The 25,935-nt window shown below is 38.7% G+C and overlaps 3 protein-coding genes across 4 annotated transcripts; 1 reads left to right on the plus strand and 2 right to left on the minus strand.

Annotated features, from left to right (window-relative positions):
- The first annotated feature begins 225 nt into the window (after positions 1–225).
- On the plus strand, positions 226–5,767 carry LOC103712759 (protein MICROTUBULE BINDING PROTEIN 2C-like). The gene is made up of 5 exons (XM_008799379.2): positions 226–532; positions 612–686; positions 1,350–1,712; positions 3,261–3,479; positions 5,367–5,767. The coding sequence occupies exons 1-5, from the start codon at positions 338–340 to the stop codon at positions 5,514–5,516; spliced, it is 1,002 nt and encodes a 333-aa protein (XP_008797601.2). The 5' UTR covers positions 226–337; the 3' UTR covers positions 5,517–5,767.
- A 733-nt stretch (positions 5,768–6,500) lies between these two features.
- On the minus strand, positions 6,501–12,819 carry LOC103712758 (D-aminoacyl-tRNA deacylase). Its single transcript, XM_008799378.4, has 8 exons — positions 12,562–12,819; positions 12,140–12,466; positions 11,713–11,776; positions 11,477–11,529; positions 9,645–9,700; positions 9,192–9,266; positions 7,883–8,071; positions 6,501–6,767 (listed from the first exon to the last, which is right to left on the minus strand). Exons 1-8 carry the CDS (start codon positions 12,661–12,663, stop codon positions 6,680–6,682), a joined length of 954 nt encoding a protein of 317 aa, XP_008797600.2. The 5' UTR covers positions 12,664–12,819; the 3' UTR covers positions 6,501–6,679.
- Positions 12,820–15,236: 2,417 nt separating this feature from the next.
- LOC103712774 (nuclear intron maturase 4, mitochondrial) lies at positions 15,237–25,370 on the minus strand. 2 transcript variants are annotated; one of them, XR_003386740.2, is made up of 3 exons: positions 24,814–25,370; positions 21,658–24,624; positions 15,237–15,878 (listed from the first exon to the last, which is right to left on the minus strand). XR_003386740.2 is itself a non-coding variant. In XM_008799395.3 (2 exons), the coding sequence occupies exons 1-2, from the start codon at positions 24,905–24,907 to the stop codon at positions 22,265–22,267; spliced, it is 2,454 nt and encodes an 817-aa protein (XP_008797617.2). In that variant the 5' UTR covers positions 24,908–25,370; the 3' UTR covers positions 15,237–22,264. The 2 variants fall into 2 exon arrangements, 1 of the variants encoding a protein (XP_008797617.2); XM_008799395.3 differs by having other exon boundaries at positions 15,237–24,624.
- Between the last annotated feature and the right edge of the window lie 565 nt (positions 25,371–25,935).

A 25,935-nucleotide genomic window follows, 5' to 3' on the forward strand; every position in this document is an offset into this window, starting at 1 on the left:
ACATCCAATAAAATCAAAAAACAAAATACCTCAGAGTGCTGGGATAATTTTCCATCACCAGCCCATAAGGTACTACTGGAGTAGCTGGCTAAATAGGTTGCATTCTTTCTCTCGACTCCGATGGCTCATCCGAAAAAAAAAAAAAAAAAAAAAGAAAAAAAAAACTTGGGACCTTTTGAGGGGGCCGGATTCAGTTAAGGAGGAGAATCCGTAACCCGACCCGCACTAGCCATTCGAAATTCTAAATTTCTTCCCCCTTCCGACTTCTGAGGCTGCCGTCGCTCACCGCTCCCCCCGCCCTCTCTCTCTCTTTCCCCACCGCCTTGGAGCCGGGCCGATGCTGGGGAAGCCGCAGAAGCGCCGTGGCCTCGACGAGCCGCAGGAGAGAGGGACTTTCGCCGGCTGTACCTCGTCCCCGCCTCCGCCTCCACTCTCCTCGTCGTCGAAGAATGCCCCCGGCGATGGCGGAAATGTCGACCGGGTCCTCTTCAACAACCTTGTCGAAATGGTCCCCCTCGTCGAGTCCCTTATGGTGTGCCGTCTCCCTCTTTCAGGAATCCGTTATTTTTCCCAGTTATTGTTCGATTATTATTTTTGATAAATGGTGTTAGGACCGGAGAGGAAATCCGTCATTTACGCGGCGGGCGTCGGTGGTCTACACGCCCACACCTTCCAACCAGACCAAGGTGAGGTTTCAATGAGTAGATATCCATGATCCATCTCTCTCTTTCTTTTTTTTCCCATCCACCAAGTCATATTCATCATTTTCTTGGATTTTCTTAGATTTATATATTTTGATTCAGGAAATACCTAAAGTGTAAGCAAACTACCTCAAAGCACCAGTGTCTCTTGATTCATCTTGGCACACACATGCCTCAAAGGTTATGATTTTTGTCAACTCTAGGGAGAAAGCTAAACCTAACACCTGATGGTCAAATGATTGAGTTTTGGTGTTTTTTTTTTCCCGTAGAAGGAAGAGGAAGAAATAAACCCATGGACATAGGAAAATTTAGGATGCCACAATTTTATTTATCCAGTTGTCAAAGTTAGATCGCTCTCTCTTACATTTTGATTCCTAAATCTATTCTGTTCAGCTATTAGACCTGTTATTCTACATTGGTCAACAAAACATTCATAGAAATGATCTCCAATGTGCAACATATTCTTCTGCAGCATGCTTGTTAACTGCTTCCAGTTACCTCTGGAAAGAAGTTAAACAAGATGGTTATTTTTAATTTCTCGTCTGACTTTTTAATGTTTTTCCTTTTTTATCTTCTGGACTCACAAGTTTTTCTGGCATTGAAGGTGGATGCCATAATTGAGGCTTAACTAAACCAATGGCAGTGCAGGTCGTTGATCTGAAAGGCAGAAAACCATCCAAAACTGTTTCTGCAAAAAAGCATAGGGATCTTAGAGACTTGAGCAAAGATACAAATGACCAAGATGTTACTACTGACAACCTTTCAGTTTTTTCTTCAACGCCATTGGCAGTAGGGTATGTCCAAAAGAATATAGAAGAGTTAACTGTGGTGCAGGAGCAGTTGGATGACCTACGTAAAAAAATACTGGAGAAAGATGAAGCCCTGAAATCTGCAGAAGAGACGATGAATCGAATGAGTCGAGTTAATATGATGCTCGATGAATTGAGACACCAGGTTGCGGAGAAGGATTCAGTGGTTAGAAATGCCAATTCACAATTGGCTAATACGCAGGTATATAATAAGAAGATTTGTCCTGCCACTCTCTTGTTTTTTTCAAGCATTCCTTTAACTGTCTTCGACTAAATCTTTAATTATTCAAACAATGGATATGAAAGACTCATCTACTGTGCATTGTACAGTATGTGCTGTATGTATCATATCATTTTTTCTTTTGATTCAGCCAATCTTGCTGAATATATTCATATTTGGGATTTGCTTGCGTTCATTATAACCACTGTAAGAAAGCATATTTCTGCATTTTATCCGGTGCGATCATATTCCCTGAACCTTTTCTTGGGGTTCCAGTTCTCGCATCACAAGTAGACGCCATTATGAAAGGATATCATCTATGGGGAAGGGAGAATTTCTCCTGCTAGTGGAGAGTTGAAATGAATCTTTTTTTTTTTTAAATTTTTCCTAAGGGTCTTAAGGAATTTAGTTTATTATATATTGTTGACACAGAAGTCTTAGATGAGATTGGATGCTAAACTGGATCAGAAATCTTATAATGAATACTATCATGATAATTTAAGACCATATATCAACACTTTAAATTTCACTGCCATGCTTCATTGGGGCATGATTGAGTTCGGGGCTTTTGAGCTAACTGGAACTACTCTATGAAAGGCACTTGTATTCTATAAGGCCGGGGATTTCACCTGTTCTTGCATTGATTAATTGGATGTTGTGAATTTTCTAGGATGCCACCATAGTACTTGGGATACATGCTAATAATGCATGCATGCACGTGCATGTACAAACACACGTTCGCATGCATTCTTGTGTATGCTGTCCATGTTTTTGCATGCACGTGTGCATGTATATGCCTTACGAATATGCACAATGGCATGAAAACCATTTCCTTTGGTGTTTCAACTATTGATTGTTAATTATTTACATATCTATTTCTTTCAAATTACATTACTTAATTTTATAATTTCTTCAATATCCTATATCATGAGTCATCCTAATGCCTTTCTTGACAAGGTGGCTGTATGTTACATTGAAAATGATCTGATCTAGCATTTGCTCATGTGCTGACATCTTACTGTGCACTTAGCATACTGTACTTTTCATTTCTTTTCGATCATTCCAAGGAATATTAATCTTAATATCTTGTATCAACTGCAATCTCATTATAATGGATTCCCCCATGAAACTGCTATCAACCCTTGTAATGGTTATAATGGTCGTTATTTGTCCAAAGATGCCTGGACTTTTGGGATTAAAGAAATAGACCATTAGAGTGGCTGTTATTTGCTATTACAATGCGATGGGATGATCAATACCAGAAAAATAACAATGTTGTTTGCCTAGATTGCTGTTCACTGAATAAAAAAAAAATCCTATCTGGTACTAAGATTTGAACCTAAAAAAATGGTGAAAACTGCAAATGTTAAATAATGGCTGTTATAATGTAAAACCTATACAATATGAAATATTGGACCCTCTCTGGAACTGTTATAATGGCTATTACTTTAAGCCTTGCTTCTATCTCACACATATGACGGTCAGGAAGAAATACAATATCTCATCTAAAGCCTTTGCTCTTAACTACAGATTAAGCTAGCAGACAAGCAAGCAGCTTTGGAGAAATTAGAGTGGGAAGCAAGGACATCAAATACTAAAATTGAGGAACTGCAGGGAGATCTGGACTCTATGGGCTTCGAAATTACTGCACTCATGCGGTTATTTGAAGAGCTATCAAAAAATGATTCAGCTGCATATCCTGATGATGACATCACTTCAATTCAAAAATTTGATCAACTGCCATACATAGTAAGATCATATTTGCTTTCTTTCTTTCTTTTTTTCAAAAATACGAAGCTTATCTTGTGTTATTCTTTCCCTGTTACATAGTGAGCCCTGAAGGCCATACCACTTGGGAATAAACAGAAATTAACCAATAAGTCTGATGCTAGTATGAGTGCCTCAAAGTCCAGAATGAGATTTTTTGTAAATAGTACTACTAGTAGAGAGTTGAGACGTTCCTGCATGCTCATAACATTTTAGCTGATGTCTAGACAACAATGAGATCATGGTGCATTATAGAGAAGGATGTTAGTCCATATATCATAATACATTTAAAAATATTTAACACTATTATTGTGAATAAAATTTTTAACTGGTACAGATCAAGGAGCCCAAAAGATGTGGCATTTAAAAGTCTTACTTCATGTGCATGTTGTTATTTTATAGTCTACCTGACTTGGAAGTACATTGTCAACATGAAAGCTGCAATTTAGATAGTGTGATCCACTCCTCTGCACATATTTTGAGGTTTAAATCTCATTTGAATGGTGGCATGTAATCACATGGGCTTAATGCATTACCCGCTGCTGACAAGCTTCATTGTGTTTAGTTGCTGTGTGAACATCATTTTTTGCTTCGGCTTGATGAACCCATGGCTTTGTGTTTTTCCATGGGCATTGGTTCACAGTTGGTCGCTGCAATGTAGTCCATGAGGATGTAGGGCATGAATATTTAGGTCAATTTGAAGTTTTATCATTAATTTGAGTAGTAGTCTTTTTGGTCTGGCTTAGTTTGTTTTAGTCTCCTTTGATGAGCTTTGGTGGTATGAAAATTAAGTTTAATCTCTAAAGTTACAGCCTGTCACATTGGCATGTAATTATCTAGGTTCTCTAGTTTAAGAATACCCTTTTTAGGTGCTTCAAGTTAAGGCTATTTGCAGTAGAGAGGAGGTTACACTATTTGGTGTCGAGTTAAAAGCATCTGACTGCATGAAACTTTGCAAAACTAGGAGGTATTATGAGAGAATTGAAAGAATTGAAACAGTACAAGAAATCCTGAAAGTGCTTCAGTTATGGCAGGAGACATTACTTTTTAATACAGTAACTGACAATTGTATTATCAAATCCGACAAGTATAATACTAGCTAGTTCCATGTATATAGGCTTCTCATGAGCATTCCCTGAGGTCATTATCATCAGTAAGTCAGGTGTGCAGAGATAAGGGCATCAGTAGTATAAGGTACACAGTCACATGCAGCTGTCATCATGTATGATGCTACTAGGGCAGGGATCAGGAATCCTTACATGAATATCTTCAAAGTTGCAGCTGTAGATATTAATTTTCATCAGTGCCTCTGTCAGATTCATAATTCTCCTATCACATACATTAGAATTCTAAGAGGAATTTCACAAAAAGAAATGCAAATCTGGATGAACATGTAATTTGGTTGCTGTGTGAATTCATTTCTTTATGGAAGCTATTGGTCACTCTCACTATCATAAATTCATAATCCTTTTAGTAGATAATCAAAGAGACTGCATTTGTAAAGTAAACAATCTGAATAAGAACTTTACTCAGGTACAAATTGTGTGCCCGAACTTGTGCAATAAAATGATATCAGTGCTCTAGTTACATTGAAATCGTAACTTAGGGTTACAGAAGATCATGTTCTGTCTTTTCTTGCTGGCTTCTTAATCTGAGACATGCTTTGCATTTTCACATTGTCTAAGCTGCATGCTAAGGTAGTGCAACAGTTCATATAACTAGACTTCTTCATGTCTTTGCTCCGCATGAATACGTGCATCTTATGTACTTTTATCAGCCTACTGCCTTTTATGTTACCAGTCAACTGTAGTTTAGGAGGTAGAACAGAAAGTGTGTCGACATGCAAGTAACCAGCTTAAATTAAAACAGGATAGCATCGATGAGAGTGATATGGCGAGGATGGAAGAGGCAAGAAAGGCCTACACTGCAGCTATTGCTGCCGCAAAAGAGAACCCCAGCGAAGAGTTGTTAGCTGCAGCAGCTGAGGCAAGGCTTCACCTCCGAGCATTTGTTCTCTAACGTTACAATTAAAACTGCAAGTTCCTTATCCAGCCAACTACCATGCATGTTTTGCGGCATAGGCTGAGCTCAACAGAGTTTGGTTGTTTTCTTTTGCTTGCACTAAATTACAGTGTATACGGTATTCCTATGAGAATTCCAGCATCTGATCTCAAAATCGCATCTCTAAGGAAATGTTCATTGGCTATCCTTCACCTAAAGAGGATCAATTTATTACTCTATTCCACTTATAGTCAGGACCATCTACCTCAGTTATGCGTTTCTTGATGGGTCTAGTTTGCAAGCTTTTTCGAAAGTCTTTTTCAAGCCTGCCTGCATTCAAAAATTTTCATGATTGGTGCTTGGAGCTTTCAGAATAAGGAGTTGCATGCCTGTGGTTTTGAAGAGACTAGTTTATTTAGCAAAGTGCAGGCATGATTTCTTTTTTATCTCCTAGTAACAAAATGCAGGCATACTTCAGTAAGTGGCTGGAGCTCGCGAAAACCTGGTGATAAGAGGATATAGAAGTCATGAAGAAGGGGTTGCTAATAGCGGTCATCAATCTCTGCTTGGTAATCAAAGATCTTTAAAAATTACGATCTAAATAATTATGTTGCAGGTGAGTATATGGTACCATATCTTGGAAATTTTTTTAAAATAATGGCCTGTGAAAAGGTGGTCAATCTCTGCTCACCCAAGGGCTACCAATTCTTCCACCAAGGGGCCTACGGGAGTTGAGAAGTTGTCAGGCGTGCAGGTGAATGGGCACTGCTCAAATTTCCAACCACCGAAGACCTCTCAGTATCCTGTCCTTGGATTTAGGGAACCATAAACAATCTATTATTTGTAACAAAGAAATCTATTAGTCTAGTGGTTTAACTGGACGAACAAGCTGTGTTTGACAAAGCAGCTGACCAATTGACTCAGAGATTGGACAACGAACAAGAAGAGTTAACAGTAGATCCTCTGGAAAATGTCCATTCTCAGATCAGAGCAATTACCATAGCAAAGATGAAAATGAATTGCAACTTTAGTAATCCTTAAAATATCACTCATTGAAACCATAACTTAATCTTACACTGTGATCACATGAAGAAGAATAGGGCTGGACTTATAAACCTCAATATTATCAGGCATATAATGGGGTAAAAAGGTCCAATTCTTTGCATTCCAACTATGGCATATTAAAAGTAGTCCTCAGGTTTTCCGATCTTTATGTTCTGCTCTGCCAAGAAGCTTGTAATGGCATTCTTCTGCCAGCCCTTAAAGCTCCTGCATCCACCAAGAAGAATTACAGCAACTAAGAAGTTAACTGCCACTGATATTAGACATAAGATCTGAATAACATAATTAGCAGGCAAATTGATTTAACAATAGAACGAGATGCCAAAACCATTTTTGTTTTCTCAAGGTTAGTTTGACACATGATGAGCGTGAAAAAAACATTATTGGTAATACAACAGCAAGCAATTATTTGCAAGAGATGCTTTTAGATGCTTAAAAGTGAGAAATATACTTCAGGAACAAACTAGACAGTTAGTTTTGATATCTCATCAATCACCGAGAGAACAGAAGGGAACAATGTCCTGACTGAAGTAGTACTCCAAAATGGGAGAGGGCTCCTTCAACTAAACATGAATAAAATAAAAAATTCAAGTCTGTTGCGTATCCAAATGTATTACACTGAAACAGTAAACAAGAATGGAAGTTTATGCGAAGGGTAGAGAAGCTTTGAACTCACAAGCATGGTAAACATCTGAATATCAAGTAAAAGATAAGTTTTTGTGGCAGTGGATTTTATGTTTTACATGTAACCTTATACTGCAATTTCCATACTGCAATTCCTGTTAGGAAATGCATCACCTCTCGCTTGGATTTATTTTGGTGTCCCTTGAATTTAGGTATTGATAAGGCAATGTGTCACTGAGGTTCATAATTCCATAAGTGGCACAGGAGTTCAACTCTTGTATATGTAAAATAAAAGGTATCTAAGTACTCTGAGAAACATCATGTTCATTAGAGAAGAAAAAACTCTCATGAACTCAAGTGCATGTTCTTATGCAAGTTAGGTGAAATGGCCATCAAGATATTGTTAATGCAAACATGAGGGCAAGCCTTGTTCATTAGGTGAATAATTATATTGAAGCTTCATAGGCATTCAGCTCCCACCACCAATGAGCTCAGGTTAAGGTAAGTTATTCCATAAAGTTAGACATTTCTTTCTCAAAACTTCTCCTTCCAAGAAGTTTGTCTTTTCTCATTATGTTTATCTCATATTTACCATATGCTAATCAAACCTGGTGTCATAAGTTAGTTTGACAAAATAAAGGTAAATGAAAAAAATAATTTTAGACCTTGACAGGTTTGTGTGAGGGTTATGAACTTACTTGTGATCTAGATGTGCTAGAACTTCTCCTCCTGGAAAAGCTGATACAGTAGCCTCGTATGCAACTTTGATTGATTGTTTCCAGGTTCCACCGATGGTTTTCTCACTTGCTTTTACCTTTTTCTGGTTAGGATCTTCCATCGGTAAAGAATATCCTGATAGAAGGTGGCCGACCCATACACCATCTTTTCTGAAATTATTTCAAGTATAGAACACATCGTGTCAGAAAATGCCTGATCTTTTTTTCCCTCTTTTTTGTGAAGCAACTGTATTACAAATTTAAAAATTACAAAAGTAACTATTTGGAACTTGCCCAACCCTGCCCCCCATTCCCCAAAATGCAAACAAAGTCTCATTCGAGAGATCTAATGCCTCCGCCATAAATGCAACATAACCGACAAATTTATTAAAATTAAGTCGCAAGCACCTAGCTAGACCCAAAAAAGGGACAAGCTCTAACATTGTACCTTGACCTCACTGACTTTAGAAGGGTTGGCCCACAAGAAATGTCATGGAGGTAATTTTCCAATACTTCGCTTGATCTAGGATTTTAATCAAACAATGTAATGGCTTCTTCAAAATATGCCTTTAAAATAATTTAGATTCAGCAAATCAGAGTGCCAAGGTATAACCCATAAAACTGATACATTAATTTCATAAATCCCCACAAAGGTGTGATACTACTCAGTTATACATCTCAAAATAACATGGTTCAACAAATAGTGAAAGTAATTAACATTATTGCTTACTATGGAAAGGGAGGCATGCCTATTTTCTTTCTTTAACTGGTGATATGCGTGCCCAATACGTAAGCAAATAGTAATTCAGGTACAAGCAGAATTACATCCTGGAACCAATCTTTTTTTAATGCACATAGCAAAGTGTTCATAGAAGGAAATTATGCTTTCAAGATCTCTGGAAACTGATGGGGAATGCCCAGTTTCGTTCTCATCTGATAAGCAATAATCATGGAGAACAAGAGGGATGGCCAGTGTCAGTGACATGGGCATTTGTTTCCTGCCATTCCATTAAGGCCACGGCAATGTAAAGAACAAGCAATTTTTAGTCGACTTCCCTAGATGAACGTTATACAGTCTCTACAAATAGTGATGTGACTAGAAGAGCATATTAATTTGTATATCACCAGGGTATGTGCCATAACTAGACTCCTCCTTCAGTGGTTTCAAACAATATGTGCCTGTATTGTTGCTTTTATTTATTATGCCATGACAATTGAAATTTGAACATGGTGAAATTAAAAAACTTCACTTTAACCATAAACCATGATAAGATAGGACGTGGTTACTTACACAACGATATCATTGTGGCGAGGAGCATAATGACCGCCTCCTATTCCCAGAAGGACTTTATTTTTACCATTGTTCCTGTGCAATAGACAACAAAAAGTCGATGCAGGCAATACACAAAAATGTCAAATGACAACCGCTAACAAGCTGGGCTCAGAATCACCTTTAAATTACTTCTTATCATTATTTAATTTGGAAAAGACTAGTAATAGACAAGTAAAATGAAATGTAATACTTGGTACTTAAGCATATGCGAACCCTAAAACTTGTCTACAGCAAAGTAGCTTGATTTATGAATCTTTGGTCCAAATTTTGCTTTATTTGTTTAAAAATAGTGATTTGGACCTCTTTGCAAGGAATTATCTATTTATTTTTACAATCAGTAAGTTGAAAAAAGATTATTTCTCAGAAGCCTTATATACATCTTTCTACAACCTCCTTAAAATAGTGCCTTACCCTTTCCACTCTCCCACACTACCACCTCCTCCAAGGCCAAGTCCTTCCCACATGAGCTGCAAATATCATAAAACAAAGCAATTTATTTTACTAAACATATTGTCATGAGTCTAATTACATACAAACAAAGGCAATATAATTAAACCTGAAAAGTGAAATAAATGTAAGCATTATACTACTAAATTTCAAAGCAGGCACCAATAAAAGTAATCCTTGGCACTTTTGGATATGTGCGAAGATCCTAGCATCCAATTTTTGGTCATACTTGCTATATGAACACGTTATAAAAGCCTAGATAATTTCTTCTTTAACAAAAAGTGGTGCAATCAAAAAGAGATTTTTAAGATAAACTCAAGAAAAAAAAAATTACACTTTAAAGAAGCATATTCTGCCACAGTCCGTCATTCAATGGCCCCAAGTAATAACATTCTCTGGATCTTCTTACAATACATTTTTGTTTTGGAAATTCATCCATGCCTTGAGCTTTCCTTGAGTGACTAATCTTATACTTCAGCCAAGCACAAAATAAACCCATAATATTCATTTCTAACCAGTTCTCCAATATTATACATCATCTGGATATACATCTTTGAGGAACCATTTTGTGCGATAAGTTATTTCATAGATAACCAAAGTTTTTTTAACATCCATTGGCAGAATAATCTTCAATACATGGATAATAGTCAATATCCCAGTGTCAACTTTGCTTAGGTTCCCACCAATTTTCCGGGTCATGGACTATTATCTGTGCTTCATGGCTACTCCCAAAAGGAAACTGAAAGTAACCTTTATTTCTTGAAAGCATATAGAGGTATTGTTACTAAGAATGCAAACCATGGGAAAATGCAAGAAATAATAGCAACAAATGTTTCATGTTGCCAATAACAATATGGGAATAACACAACCAAGTTTGAGAGGAAAGCAGTGAAACATTCCCTAGTTAAAATTTTAATGACCTTTTCATATTATTTAAATAAAAGAACTTAAACACCTTTTTAACATAAAAGATACCTTGAACATCAAGTTTTATAGATGTTTTTCTGCAAAATGATCTTTGATGGGCTAACAAGATAGACTGCATGCTTCCTCACCTTTTGGTGGGGAGTTGTTATGATACATAAATGACTTAAAATTGGGCTGATTTTTCTTCAACCTTCAAACGATGGCAAAAGAGGCTTTTGATACGCTTTTCCATTCCCATAATTTCAATGACAATTTTTAACGAAAGAAAAATATAGTCAAATTTCCAATACTAAGATTTTGTACTTTCCTAATGATATACTCTTGGTGCAGAGATATTTCTAACTATGTTTATACTATAAACTCTGATATGGCCCCTGGGAGGGTCAAATGGAGGAGAAGCAACAAAGCCATCCCAAAATTGATGCAATAAGAATTGTTAATATGGCTACAGCCAATATCTTCCATTAATGTCAATGGAAAGAGTAGTCGCTCTTTCCATTTATGAAAAGCATAAGAACATGACTAGAATATTTGTGATTTCAAAATAAATATAAAAGAAAATATGGAGTCACCAATACACAAGATGAGAAGATCCAGAAAGGAAAAAGGCCTGAAGATCAAAGAATAAGATTCCGCTCTAAAATTGTCCTCCAGAACTATTAAAATAGTTCTAGGATAATGATATACAATAGTAAACATATAAATTGCTAGAAAGATTATAACTCTATTTGTGCGACACTTGACCATAACATTCATGAAATTGCAAAATTGCTGCAAAGGGCATAGGTCTAAGAGCAGGTATATTTATTCATGACAAGCTTAAATTCTTGAAAATATATATTCTTTTTTTTTGGTGGAAAATCACTCACTAGAGCTATAGCTTGAGCAGCATCTTGCCTACCCCAGTACTCTGCTGTGCTTCCTACAAGAATTAAAAGATAACCTTACAAGGAGCCCACAGGCAGCCATAAATCTCATCAAATAAAAGGGAAACAATTATGAACATGTAAATTTAAATTTTGCAATTACTGAAACACTCAACATCACAAAAGACTGATGAAAAAAAAAGTACTAAAATGTGCAAATTTACAAGAAAGCCATATACCTATCTCCAAGAACAAGGTTGGCGTATTAACTACAGGTCCATGATGAGTTGCCTCCAGAGTAACCTACATGAAGCCAAAAACAAAACAAAAAAAAAAAAAAAAAAGAAGAAGAAGAGAGATTAGCATCCGTTACAATGGGAACAGCATTCTAGTTTTTTTTGTTTTCTCCTTTTCTCATCTCCCGTCAAAACTACGTTACAACTTGCATATATCAAGCCGGCCCAACATCCACTCCGGCCGATCCGGTTCAGACAAACGGTCCGGTATACTCATTGGATTTCCACTGAGTCCGACAAACCAATGGTGTTTAGTTTTAAGCACCTTACTATTACTAGCCCGACCAACCGAGCCGATAAAATGTCGGACCGGGTACCCACCGGACCGATCCATCGGAAAGAAACGAAAAGGCGGTGTGATCCACAGTACCTCGAACTCCGGAAGGAGACCCAGGGAATCGGCGATCTTCTTGAGTAGCCGGAGCCAGGGGCCGATCCGAGGGTTGGGCAGGGCAGCCCAGCCAGGGCGCCCTCCCTGCGGCGGGATCTCGTCGTCCCGCAGGTGCGGCACGCCGATGGGATGCACGGTGAGGGCGGGGCGGTTGGAGACGGCGGTGTGGCGGCTGAGGAAGATGACCTCCGTGACAGATTCTCCTGTGGCGACCTCCCAGCGGCGGTCCAGGTCGTCCTCCGCCACGATGCTGTTCTCGTGCTTCAACAGCCTCACATCCCCATTCGCGAAGCTCTCCATCCCCTCCTAATTTAATCCCATCAATTCATCCCTCCATCCGGTAAGACAAATCATCAACACAAGAAAAACAATAGAAACAAAACATGTGGGCGCGAATGTACGGAGAGGGAGGGGCCGGGGTTCCAGCCGGGCATTGCGAGGAAGGCGGAGGCAGGGCCGACCGAGGCGGGGTCTGCGGTCGTCGCCACCACTAGCGTCACCATCGTCGCCGCCGCCGCTGCTGCTGTCGTCCTCCGGAGACGATAAAGGGGCGGAGAAAAGGAAAGCGCTGCTGCCGAGACTGATGCGGTTGAGGACGCAAGGAGCTCTACTCTTCTCTTCTCTTCTCTTCTCTCTATTTATGGAGAGAGCATGCGGGTCCGCATTTTGCTCTCCCAAGCCGGGCTTCTTTCTTGTGGCGGAAGCCGCAGCACCGTGCGAAACCCAGCGCGAAGGTGCCTCACGTGCTCTCTCGATGTGGCCGACTCAAATGGCGTAGGGACTTGAACGACTTCAGTTGTGGCGGGCAGGAGGGAAGATGGGTTCGGTGAACGTGTCCATACCAGCCCATAGGGTTAGCGCCCTCGGGTTTGGTCAGCTAATGGTATTGGACCATTGGAAGCGGACGGGGATTGGGCTTGGGCTCAGAACGCGTCGGGCCATTGCGGGCGAGACACGGTTTCAAGGAATACAGCCTTCTTTTGGGTTCGTGGCTGGAGGGTCGGGCTACGGGGTTTTGTAGGAGAAAATCTGTGAGTGCTCGATTCTTTTTTTTTTTTTTAAACCTATGTTACTCTTCTACAAGATAACTAACTAACTAACTAAATAAATAAATAAATAATCAGCCAGATAATAATGATTTTTGACCGAGAGAAACGCCTTCGATGCAGCGCAGCATTTCGGAGAGGTCCTCTGGATGCATCAGGATCTAGTTCTTCATAATTATGCCATTTTGTAGCTCTTGACTCTATTAGCTGCACGTACACCAAAGTAGGATGAGCAACCGTTGTACCAAAAAAAAAAAAAAAAGAAGAAAGAAAAGAGAGAGAGAGAAACGTCCCAAAATGGATTCGGCTCATAAGAAGAGTGGGCTCCGTTCAGCCCACCTACACCAATCCTGACGGGTCTCAAACTCTGCCAAATCTTATTTCTCCCATTAAGACTTCAAAAATATATCTACCAACATGTTAATATAAACTTATAGTTAATAACTACTACCTCAAGTTATTCGATCACAAATTATTCAAACAAACAATTAGAATTTCGTATGGCAGATGGAAATTGCATATAACCAATCAACTGGAGGGCATTTTTTGACTTTTCACCGAGTGTTCAAGATCTAGATAACTGTACACGCTCCTGCTGAAACCACTCCAGTGAAGCAAACAACAACATTATTAAATTCCTATATTACATGATAGGTGTAATAATGGCCTCAAGCAATGACATTGTAATGCATGATCGCAAGCATTCGTTCCCAATTTGGCCTTCAAAAGTTCCACGATCATGATCGCACAACTTGAAGCAATGACATTATAACAACCCTAGAGGTGCAGATAGGTCGGATTGACACATGGCCGGCTCGACCCATTTAGACTTGATCCGACTTGCTTTAAAAGACCTGTGAGGCCCGGTCGGATTCTAAAATTAGATCCATTCTATTTTTTAGATCAGATCTGGAATGACTGGATTCCGACCCAATTTGACCCATTATTTTTTAGATTAACTTTGGACCGTTTATTCTATGACCTGACCTAAACCCTTAAGTTTATGTTCACTGTGCTATGCTTTGCGATGAATTCGGAATGTCTTATGAAAAAACATTAGTCATCTACTGGATTCTCACCCTTAAGTTTATGTTGGCCATCTAAACTCACCAGCCTCTACAGCATGCCTCGCCAAGTCTTTTGTACGCTGCAAAATAAAATTAATAATTATTTTTTCCAGTGATTCATTGCTTTAATGTGCAAACAAAAAAGGATTAATGTTTTGTTACTGACATCAAGAAGGACAAAAGATGGCCCCCAGATAAATTATTTTGCATATAAATTGCAAGTAGGATGGCATTAGAAAGGTAACCTGATTCGTCTGTTCGTGATGCTTCTCATGGCTAATAGATGTGGGTGGTGTTTATCTATCTCGGCGATGAACAAGACAGGATCCAGCGTTCAAGACGATATACTCGGATCTCACTTCGTTTGGTAGAAAGGCCCAAAAGGGGCCAAGATGGGCAAGGTACAAGGGCTAAACGACCCCTCCAGAGTCCACATCGTTCCTATCTCGTCTTAAAGCCATAATACGTGCGGGGCCAGAGCCTGATTCCCCGTTAACAAAACAAACACTATCCTTAGACCTTAGTATGCTAATTTCCAAGTTCAACATCTACCCGGCCTGATCAGACTCAAATTTTTTAGATTAGGACCGAGTTATACATGAACCGAACTCAACCTAAATGACCTATTGGGCCAGAAATTTCAACCACGGACCTGACCCGATCTTCTTTTGGATTGCATTTGAATCCAACATTAGAATCCAAACAAAAAATCAAATTAGGTCAGAATGACTCGTGACCCAATTTGATCCGACCTATTTGCATCTCTAAATAACCCTAAAACAAGAAAAATTATCGCATGACGTGTGACACTAAGATGAGCGCACAATAAATGAAACCAGGCTTGCATGTCTCGGTGATTTGGTGGTGTGCACCAGCTGGTGTGCATGCAATGATTTCTCCTAAATCAAAAAGGTTCCATCCATCAGCTAGCCATGCTGCTAAAAATCATAAGAGGAAAAAAAAGAGAAGAAATTCCAGAGTTCTGTTTCATGAATATCCAAGCAAAAATACAATGTGGGAATGCTTCTGAAAATGCCCACATCACAATATAACTCAACTAGCAATGGCCCCATGACTCTGTAACATCAAGTGCAGATTTTGACAACCTAAAAATTTATCAACTGATCAACTGGTTATATTCACAGATATAGCAAGACAAAAAGCACAGATGTAAAGAAATTCCAGGATTTCAATCCGACCAGAGTTGCATCATCCCCAGCAATGCTTCCAAAAGTGACCTCCATCATCAATACATGGGACACATTGTAGTCCCACTGTAACCCTACAACATAAGTGCAGCTTTTGATAGAACATTCAAACCCAGAGAACAACATATAGAAACACTCAAAACAGTTCCAGATCTGGTTACAATAAACAATAGTACAGGGTTTTAGCCAAAGTTTTTTCAGCAGTATCCATGACACTACAGTCACAATTTTCTTTTTTCAGTGCATCCCTGCCAAGAAAGTCCTCCTCAACTCAGAATACGAGCATCGGACTGTGCATCCAAGATAACCACTTACTAGCTCAAAGTTTGAAAGAAGATCAGCCAATGCACAAGAATGGGGGTCTCCAGATGTAGACAGAAAGAAATTGACATCTCTTCTAGTTGCAGATAAGCAAAATTGAATATATTCAAATCAAATAGATAATAAAAACAATAGATACGCTAATAACATAACGATCCACATTGCCCTGATTTTTTTTTAAAATAACAGTCGTGTAAATTCTCGATCAGATTTGGAAATAAATTTTGATGTAACAGAACCAAGGACACAAGTTAGTCTAGTGCAATTGTAAAAGCTATAAGAAACATCAGCATAATTGATAATTCTAACAAGGGAGATACCAAGGTACACAAAGTAATACTTGCTCTAAGATCCTTACATAAATGACCAAGTTATTATATAACATAAGATATACTCTGCACCATGCAGATGAAGTAAAATTCAACAAATTTCTTCTACCAAACAATTTCTATAAAATTTACAATCAAATATTAGATAAACTTTGTTGAGAACTTCCATTTCCGATATTGGATGGTCCATAGGCCATGACAGCTAGACTTATTAGAATCTTGAAAACTTTCAGCATGAAGTTCATCTTACATCATAAAATAGCTTACAAATTAAATTTATTGAGGCTGGATCGATGTCATTTATAGTCCCAAATTACCTTTTTTAACGAAAATTCCTCAATCAATTTTTATATCACAACCACAAAGATAAATGTTTGTTGTACATAAATGATAGTGAATAATAAGATCAATTGTGCACCATTTTCTTCTACTACCTCATAATATTGTACATCAATTTGTTCATGTGGGATACCCAACATAAGGGCTTAAATCAGGTTGTGACATTCACAAATTTTATCTAATTGACCTGATGCGGACCTGAGCTTACCTGGTCCATGTCAGGTTGGCCCAAATTATGCCACCCCTAAAGATACCCAGTCTTCCAAATAGTCAACACTTTTAATTAAGATCATGTATGATAAAAGTTGGAGAAGCTGACGGTGCTAATGGAGCACCTCTTAATAGGAATAAATGGACAAAAAGGACAAATGAAGCCAACCAATAGTAGTGATTAATGTTTGTTAGTTTTGGCCATTGAGATTTTTGAAATGTTTTGACCATTTTCGAATAGAGTTTTGGGTTTAAAGATAAAAAACACCTCTAATCTCAAGACAAAATACTCATGCAACATCCATAATTGTGTTCAAGGTCTCGAATGGCTCTCCATAGTGATAATGCATCAACACAAGCCCTCTGCATAATGGTGATCCATAAAATAAAATATGGTTTTCTTAATGAGGATGACAAGACAATTAATCATCAAAATAGAGTAAAAGTCGTAAAAAGAGGATGTCAATCGATTTGAGCTGCATAAAATGCAAAGACAATATGATATTGCTTGTGTAAGAACAAAGATCTGGACTGTTAACTTGAATATCACATGAAATATTGTTATGTAAAAAATCCAAGGAAAATAAAACACATACTAACATAAGGGGTAATTTTTTTTACCACTGAAGGTAGCTAATTTATTGATAAAAGGTTAATTATAGTACAAATATTGGAAATTATTTCACATATATAGATCAATGGTTTTACCATGCTTCGCACCCACTCGATCTCACAGCTAGATCAGATAGTGAATTTTACTTGGTGACTGAACATGAATACAAAGTGGATAGGCAATATTTTACTCTAATTAGTGTGAAACCCCAAGATTCTCAACCTTGAAAAATATCGGTGTCGATGGTTTGACTAGTCCAACTTAGCTTACATAATTCCCTAACTTCCACTTTGTTAGTAGTTTGATTATTCATTTCATAAAAGCTAAGATCCTTGACTCATCCATAAACGTTTTCCTAATGTTTCCTTGCTGCCATATTTCCCAATGAATCATCTATTGCAGCTTTCCTTGTACCTTCAGATGATGGAGGATCAGCAACTACTCTAATATAGCAAGGCAAATCATCTACTATTATACATAATGATTGTGAGGCTTCAGAGTGCTCTTTCTCAAAACTGGGGGGTGAAAACTTACCTCTTGATCATCCCATTTTACACTGTTTTCGTATAGCAAAGGCACCCATAAGATCGTATCCCAATTAAACTTTTGTTGATAAAAAGGTTCTCTATAATGCATTTTCAAGCATGATCTTAAAAAAGAGGAAAAAAGACACCATCATGCCTAAAGTTTAGTGCGCATTTAACTTGTCAGGGTATCAAAGCAGGTAAATTAAGAAACTAAAGGTTTCTTTTTTTAAGTACTTAATTCCTGTAATTGTAAAATAAAAGACCCCTTATCCTTGACAAAGTAGTTTTGTCATGTGTGGAAAGCTAAAGATACATTATCTCCTGCGTACTGAAGACCTTAGTCAAAAGATGTTCTTGTAAATAGGATGTGAAAATTCCAAGTTCACAAGACATTCATCAAGAACCTGTATATAGAATCTAAATTTCAAAGTTACCATTCCATTGATCTTAGAACCCTTGGAAGGTGAAGAATGAATTTCATTGTTTCCAACATGGTAGAGTCTGTATGAGAAACCACTCCCCAGTTATTATCTCATCACAACAAACCTAGCGGCTTGAAAATCCCGAATTCCTACATTTCAACCATAATTCTCTTCCATTTATTTAGCATTAGTGCCTTTTCACCAGAGATGTGCCTCAAATAATCTCCATAACAATGTATGCAAGCTCCATAATACACATTCGCCCCTTCGCTTTAAGTTCTACACATCTAAAACTGGTAAGGGAAATGTTCATGCTCGTCTTCCAATCATTTTATACAAGATATCCATAAATCTTTTAATCTTTTCATCACAACAATAGACATGGAAAAGGTAAAGAGATAGTGGTAACAGAAGCCATGTATGGGCTTGGTAAGCATGAATTTGCCACATTAGAACTTAATAATAAAATCAAGCCAAGTACTCGCCCCCCACTCCTTCCCAATATTGTGTTACTATTGTTGAGTGGCCTGAGCTAATTTGAAGCACTATGAGGGGGACTGAACCAAACTATCGAAAGATTAGACACACTACAGTTATTAATTATTGAAATTTCTGAGGTCCATCAAACCTTTTCACTTCTTCCAAAATCACACATTAAGCATGAAACCACTTCAAAATTATAAAAGATAAAGCATATGCTAAAAAGTTAAAAATACTGATCTTTACATCAAATGCAATTTCGCATGACCTTTCTAACCCAATGGTAGGTGATCACAGCAAAGTACTTCCATGCATATTCATTGATCAAGAGTACAACAGCCACCTAGTCAGCCTTGAAGAAATAGTTCTAAATAATATCCTGTAACCACAAAATTTGGCAGCATATAGAGGTAACAATGTCAAAAAAGAAATACGAAATATTATAACTGCTATGACCCACTATTCAGAGAGATTTTCACAATCATTTACTATCCACACATGAGTGTGAATATAAAACCATATGCTGTTCACAATTTCCTTTTTTTTGGTATTAAATGTAGTTAAGGCAATGAATAAGAAAAACCAACTTTAAGCTTCCTCAGAACAGGTTGATGCTTTGACTAGCTAGAAATTAAGGACCAAAATTTCTGCCAAATGGTAAAACACAATCAATCACATAGCTCCAAAGGAGCAATCTAAGTTTTGGCATTTTACATGTCGAGTTTATAAGTCATGCAAGCATTTCTTGATCTCACAGCCAATAGCACTCAGTTAAGAATTTGCCTTTCATCCACAATTGGATCATAGAGTTCAACTTGGGCATAGCCCTTCGACTTCCCACAATTGGAACCACTCTATCAACCGGCTCCGATGTTAAGGATAGAATTCAATATGGGTTAACTGAACCTGTTTGTGTCTCTAATATGGCAAACTATTCTAGCTGCAACTGAAACATGACAGATTCTGATTCTAAAATTTCATGTGCAGTCAATTGATATAATCGCAAGATTCTAGATCAGATAATCTATTTTTCGACATCTTCGATAGCTGTTTTATGGTGCAAAGACCAATGAAGAAGCAATATGGGAGCATGGTTGGTTAAAAATGCAGTGGAGGAGAGCAGAAGGTCTGCAATTCTAAAAAAAATTGCTGAACAGGGCACATCCTATTGGTAAAAGAAGTTATTCACAGATCATTATAGATTGTCAGTACACACCTGTACCTAATACTATTGCTTCATAATCAACAGCACTTACCCATTGGAGCTTACAGGTTTCCATCGCTGGGTTAACAAAGATTTGGCGATGGTGTCGATTTTAAATAAGGCCAGGGTTTGGTAATTTCAACTGTTGAACACATACAGTGATTCAGAAAGCAAAACTGTATGTTTTTGTGCATTTAGTTACAGAGAGATCTAAATTGTATCGGCTGTTTTAGTTTTCAGTTTTTTTCTTTGTGTGAAGCCATATAGAGATTTAAATGCATTTAGTGTTTTTTCAGTAGAATTAGCTACACACAAAACAACAACAAGAGCAAGAACAACAATGCAGTGCAGATACAGGTCTAATTAAACAAACTTACCGAACTTAGCAACCTAGCACCCCACTCTGCCGAGGAGAGGTCCTGAGTTTGACTAGTGACATGGCAATTCCACTGTATTTCTCAAATATTGGATTGGTCAGTTGTACTACCTAAATGTCATCATGAATCATCACAATTTTTCTGTATGCAATTGAGACTTTTTCATTGTTGCAGACAATGGTATTGATGTCTTACATTATATTTACAGGACATAAATTGTGTAGTGTTAACAAAGCATATTCTGGTGCAGCTGACAGAGAAAGATGACATGATGACATTGATTAAACAAATATCGAACCTATCTGCATTCAGTCTAATGCTGCGGCTTATAAGCTGATAACTCAGTTTTGAGTTTTAATTTATCATTCATGTGTTTGATTCCACAGTCTAAGAAACATTTTTCTTTTGTCTTTACTCGGAGAAAGAATAAACATAAGTTCTATATGTCTCATGTTGATATTCCTGACCTCCCCTCCATATTAGATTAAGTCTGTTTGTGGCCTCAGAAAAGCTATCTGGACCAACAAAATTTTGCTCAAAACAAATTCTGACAACTGCTCGTTATGACACGAAGCCCTGCATTCTGCCAACTTCTACAGACTTGTATCTCAATGTTATCATCAGGTCATCATTTGCAGAAAAAGGGTGTTTGCCCTCAGCATCTCAGACAGCTGAGCTAAGCATATGTGAAAACTTCATCCATGACCTGGCCCAAATTTGGAGGCAAAGCGCATTACAAAGGCAATAACATAGTGCAATCAGCAAACACTTTGGCAAGATGGTATGAGATGATGGCACTTGCAAATCTTGGCAGAACAGCGAAAATGTTGAATTTGCATCATCAAGCCACTAGCTTGAGCAATGTTGGAGGAACCTATCAGTCAACCGATTTAAACTGAACTCTGTGAGAGCACCTTGATCATTGCAAAACATGCAATGAGGCAGCAAAATATCTCAAGCAAAGGTCGCCAAACCGGTACCGGAATCCGTACCAGTCGGCAGTCGATCCGGTTTGGTACCGTAACAGCTATAGCGTGCCGGTTCCGTATCGGCACACCCATTTTTTTCTTTTTAAGAATATTTAATTGGTAATTACTTTTTTTTTGAAGTTTTTCAATAATTTTAAATGTAATTTGATATTTTTTGATTTTTTTTGATATTTTTTGATATTTCTATGATCCTGGATTAACCTAATGATACATTTTATTGTTTTAAAATTATACAAATCATAAAATAATTAGTAAAATATTGCATGCTTCAAAAAACAACATAAAATAGCCTCAATTCAAGTAGTGACGTAAAAAATATAACATAATATAATTACTTATATACATTTAAAGTACAACATACATACCAATATCTAAAATCGAGTCGAGTGGCGTTGGAGCTCGTAGATATCCAGATCATAAGCATAGTCAGGAGGCACAACAACCCATCCCTCTAACCAAGCGGTATTGTAGTCTTATACGTTCATCCCATAAGAAACGTGCGCCGAGTTATAAGCACTCTCGGATCCATCCGGATATACCGGCAACAAAATCTCTGAATCTCTGGCTTTAAGAGGTGTCCTTTGGCTTTAAGAGGTGTCCTTTGGCTAATAATACGACTATGGAGAGATCCATCCGGATATACCGGCAACAAAATCTGACCCATGAGATGCTCCGAGCTACATTATTGCTACAGTGTGGCTTGACTCGGTGCGAACTGACCGGTTCGCATCGAGTCGGCATCGAACTGGCCAGTACCAGCCCGAAAAGGACTAGTTCCGGCCTGTAGGGGCTGGAACCGATTTTAAATAGCGAACCGACCCGGTGAGACGGGCTGGAACCAATTTTAAATAGCAAACCGACTCGGTTTTTCACCGGGTTGGTTCGGTACTGCCTAAACCGGGCAGTTCAGCCCAGTTCAGCAGACCTTGATCTTAAGCCTCTATGCTCAAACCATCAACATCGCATGGAAAATCATGTGCTCAGAGCACCAAATTCTATAGATTGAAGAGATATATGTCCCATATACAAATCCTTAACATGCTGGCTGCATAAGCCAATACGTCTTCTGTTCAAGCTGGAATGAATTGATGTTGAGAATCCTGTCTTCCATCCAGGAAACCTTTGCTTCTCCTTCACATGAAGTGCGTACATACTTGGAGATGCAATGGTGCATCCCATTACAAAGCAATTAAATATCCGCGTTGGGACTTTAACCCTTGATAGAGACAGAATACACAAGCCACTAGATGAGATTCCATACATCAAAGCCTCATCATCATCAGAAATGGGAGAGTCTGATGTCATCATTTCAGTTTCTAAGTCTTCTGTCAGAGGAATACCACTCTGCTCCAACTCAAACCGCTTCTCGATTAAAACTTCATGCATCCTATACTTGGCCGCTAGAGTTCGAATGCATGATTTTCTGACACATTCAACTATCAGGTGCTTAATGTCTCCAAAGTTGTCAAACTCAGAATACCATTTTAGCCACCGGCGAACTAGCCCTGAAAACCAATTTATGATCAGAGCATCATCTTGTAAGACAAGGGTGGAGACATGACGTGGAAATCCTTCAACATTTATCAAGCCATATCGATGGAGGTTTCTCTTTATAAAGTTAATAGGTGCCTCAATCCTCATAACTGTAGTTTCAGTACTAGGGATAGATTCTGTATTGGTGGTGGAGCTTTGCAACAGTGCAAGGGTGGCAGCTGTCTCTGATGAAACATATTCCATGGCCTGCTTGTGGAATTTGTAGAATGAATCTCTCAGATCTTCTGGCAGTGCTGGTTCAGCAATGTATTTGGAAAGGATTATCTCCTCGTTAGCTTCAACTTTAGCATTCATGTCTTGCATCCATATCTTAAGCATGTCCTTGAACCAGTGATCTGTTTTCATGCCCTCTTTACGGAACTGTGAAATTTGATCCAACAATGGAGTGCTAAGCCCTAGTGACTTGATCTCTGATTCTTTGATCCGTCTCAAGCCATATGCCAGCCACTTCTTCCCTATTCTAAGTGTCATAGCATCCCAAATTTCTTGCTTTTGATGAGCAAATAGCCGGATCTTGTCCTTCAACTTGTTTACAGCTCTCAATGCAGCAGTTTCTTTGGCAGCCAGCCGAACAGCCATTCCAAGGAACTGCAACCCACGAGAATTCTTTCTAACTGCAAACAGATCCGCATGATCTTCCACATCCAAATATAATGAGTTCCTCAAGCAAATTATGATTTCGTCCTTTATGCTGAGCGCAACATCTTTGGAACCAGAAACTGCAATAAGTATCTCATCCATGTATCTGCAAGCATGTAGTCTTGTTTCCACAGCATCTGTTGACTGGTTGACATTCTTATCATCACAATCTTTCATCTGTCTTCGGAACCAACAGCGCAGTTTCGAGCGCTGGCCATTTTTCACATCAGCAGAATCTGAACTGATGCCTTCATATCTCATGCATATCCTGAACACTTCACGGTCGAAGATGTCAAGATATATGTTCATCAGAATTGGGGAGAGTACTCCTTCCTGAGGAAGACCATGGCCCTTTGGAAAGCCTCCGAATACCAAGTTGAGAACTTGGGCATCAAACATGCGATGGATAAAATTAAACAACCGAGCATCCTCGATCTTTTCTTCCATTTCTGAAATAAGCTTGGACAGAATATTACCATCAGCCTCTTTATTCATAGATATTGTAAACCACCAATCTGGTTTACCAATCTCTTGGCATACATATCTCAGGGCTGATCTGTGCCCTCTTCCACTTCTACAACCATGAGAAATCTTAGAGAAGTGAGGCCTGTAGACAACCTCGAGTACTACTCTAACTGCTTCTTGAATAACTTTCAGCTTTAATTTAGGAAGGACTAAGCACTCCTTGCTTCTACCCTTTGCAACCATCATCAAAGTATTTGCCTCGACATCAAAATTGCCGCTTGCAAGCTCCTCTGCCAAGGACTTGAAACAAATATCATCTATCTTTGATGCCAAGTCAACATTTGAGTTGAGCCGAATGATATCATATGAGTCTTGAAGAGTGTCGGCAGCGGCGACAACACTACCCATAAGATCATAAAATTTCCCATTCAAGTACTGTGCCTTCACCCTTCTCTTGACGCGAAGTTCAATCAATCTCTTGAGCTCCATTCGTGTCAGGGGCCTTCGCTTCTCAGGAGTGGAGGATTCGTCAGGGAGGCAAGCTAAGCTCTTGGCAAGTGATATCGGGGGAGTGCTCCTTTTCTGCAATTGGCTCATGCTCTCGCCAGCATCTTCAGCTTCTTCGAGAAGGAAATTTGTCGCGTAGAATCGCAAGAGTTCCAACGAAGGCCTACCTGTTGCATGAATAAGAACACATTTTCATTAACGAAGCCATTAAATCACGACAACAACAACAAAAAACGAGTTAATATCATCCATGTCGAACCACAAATTATACAATCATGGATGGAAATTTTCTACTGCTTTTGCGAAGGTAAGATCACAAAGACAGCTCAAAGAAGAATCGCAAAGTAGTATCCTACATGCATGTACTACAGGCGTGCTCGGTACGAAGTTTGCTCTCTGGAGGAAATAGGATGCGCACTTGGGACCTCTCCGGCACGCCGTGGTCCACATTTTATCGAGTTCAGGTGAAAGGTGCTGTCTTTAGATTTGAATTGCTTTTTCCGGATTATCGGAAACTATATCTCTTCCCCTATTTTGCTAACTTCGTGGTTCGAATGGAGGAGCAATGCTTCGTCTTATCGGCATTCCATCGAACAGATGGTGTGTAATAGTATCCTGCTGCGGGAGTATCTGGGGCGAGAGAGGACTAAGAGGGGCGTCAAATCGGTGCGGAGCGCCCAAGGCGACCGTAACATTAACGAACGAAGCGCTAACGAAGAAAGCCCCCGTGACGGTGAGACGATCCCCTCTCGGGCTCTCTCTCAGCTATCAAAACCCGACGGAGTTTAGACCCAACCAAGCGGACTCCATGCGCCAGTCCAGTCTTCATGGTGGAATTTTGAGCCAACGGATCAGGCACGGCTCGCTGAGACCACCTTTTTTGAGGTAAGGCTCGCTGTTAGATTGCGTTTGCACAGATTTTAAAGCACTCCAATTATTTGTCACCATTGTGGATCTTAAAGTATTTAATAGTAGATTCGTACGAAGAGAGATGAGTGTTTCTTTCCTACGAAAGATACAACCCAGATCCATAATAGGATATCATTAGAGCCTAGAAGGCTAGAATTAGTCTAGATCAAGAGGGAAGGTTGATGGGCGATACATATGTGATTTATCCTGGAATTAGTCTAACCTGAGGAGGAAGGTTGATGGGTGAGAAGAGATTGGGGCACCCCATCATGACTACGGAGCCCACAATTTCTTTCGAAAGTTGATTAACTCATAGTTTTCAAGATCTCATGGTTTTAAGTAGCATCTCTAGACTTAATGAAAGTATTATTAGAGATGTCACTTATTTTGGAATTAATTATAAGATATTTATTTGTGCTACTATTTTAAGGAATGCCCTACAAATATTGCATCTATGGTTTTAGGGGCAATTTTTCTTTTCTTAGGTTCAGGTATACCTACTTTAGCTAGGCATCCCCATACTTTAAGATAATCTAATTTAGGGGTTCTATTCTTTCAGAGTTCAAAAG

Source organism: Phoenix dactylifera, chromosome 1 (genome assembly GCF_009389715.1).
Source record: "Phoenix dactylifera cultivar Barhee BC4 chromosome 1, palm_55x_up_171113_PBpolish2nd_filt_p, whole genome shotgun sequence".
NCBI lineage: Eukaryota > Viridiplantae > Streptophyta > Magnoliopsida > Arecales > Arecaceae > Phoenix > Phoenix dactylifera.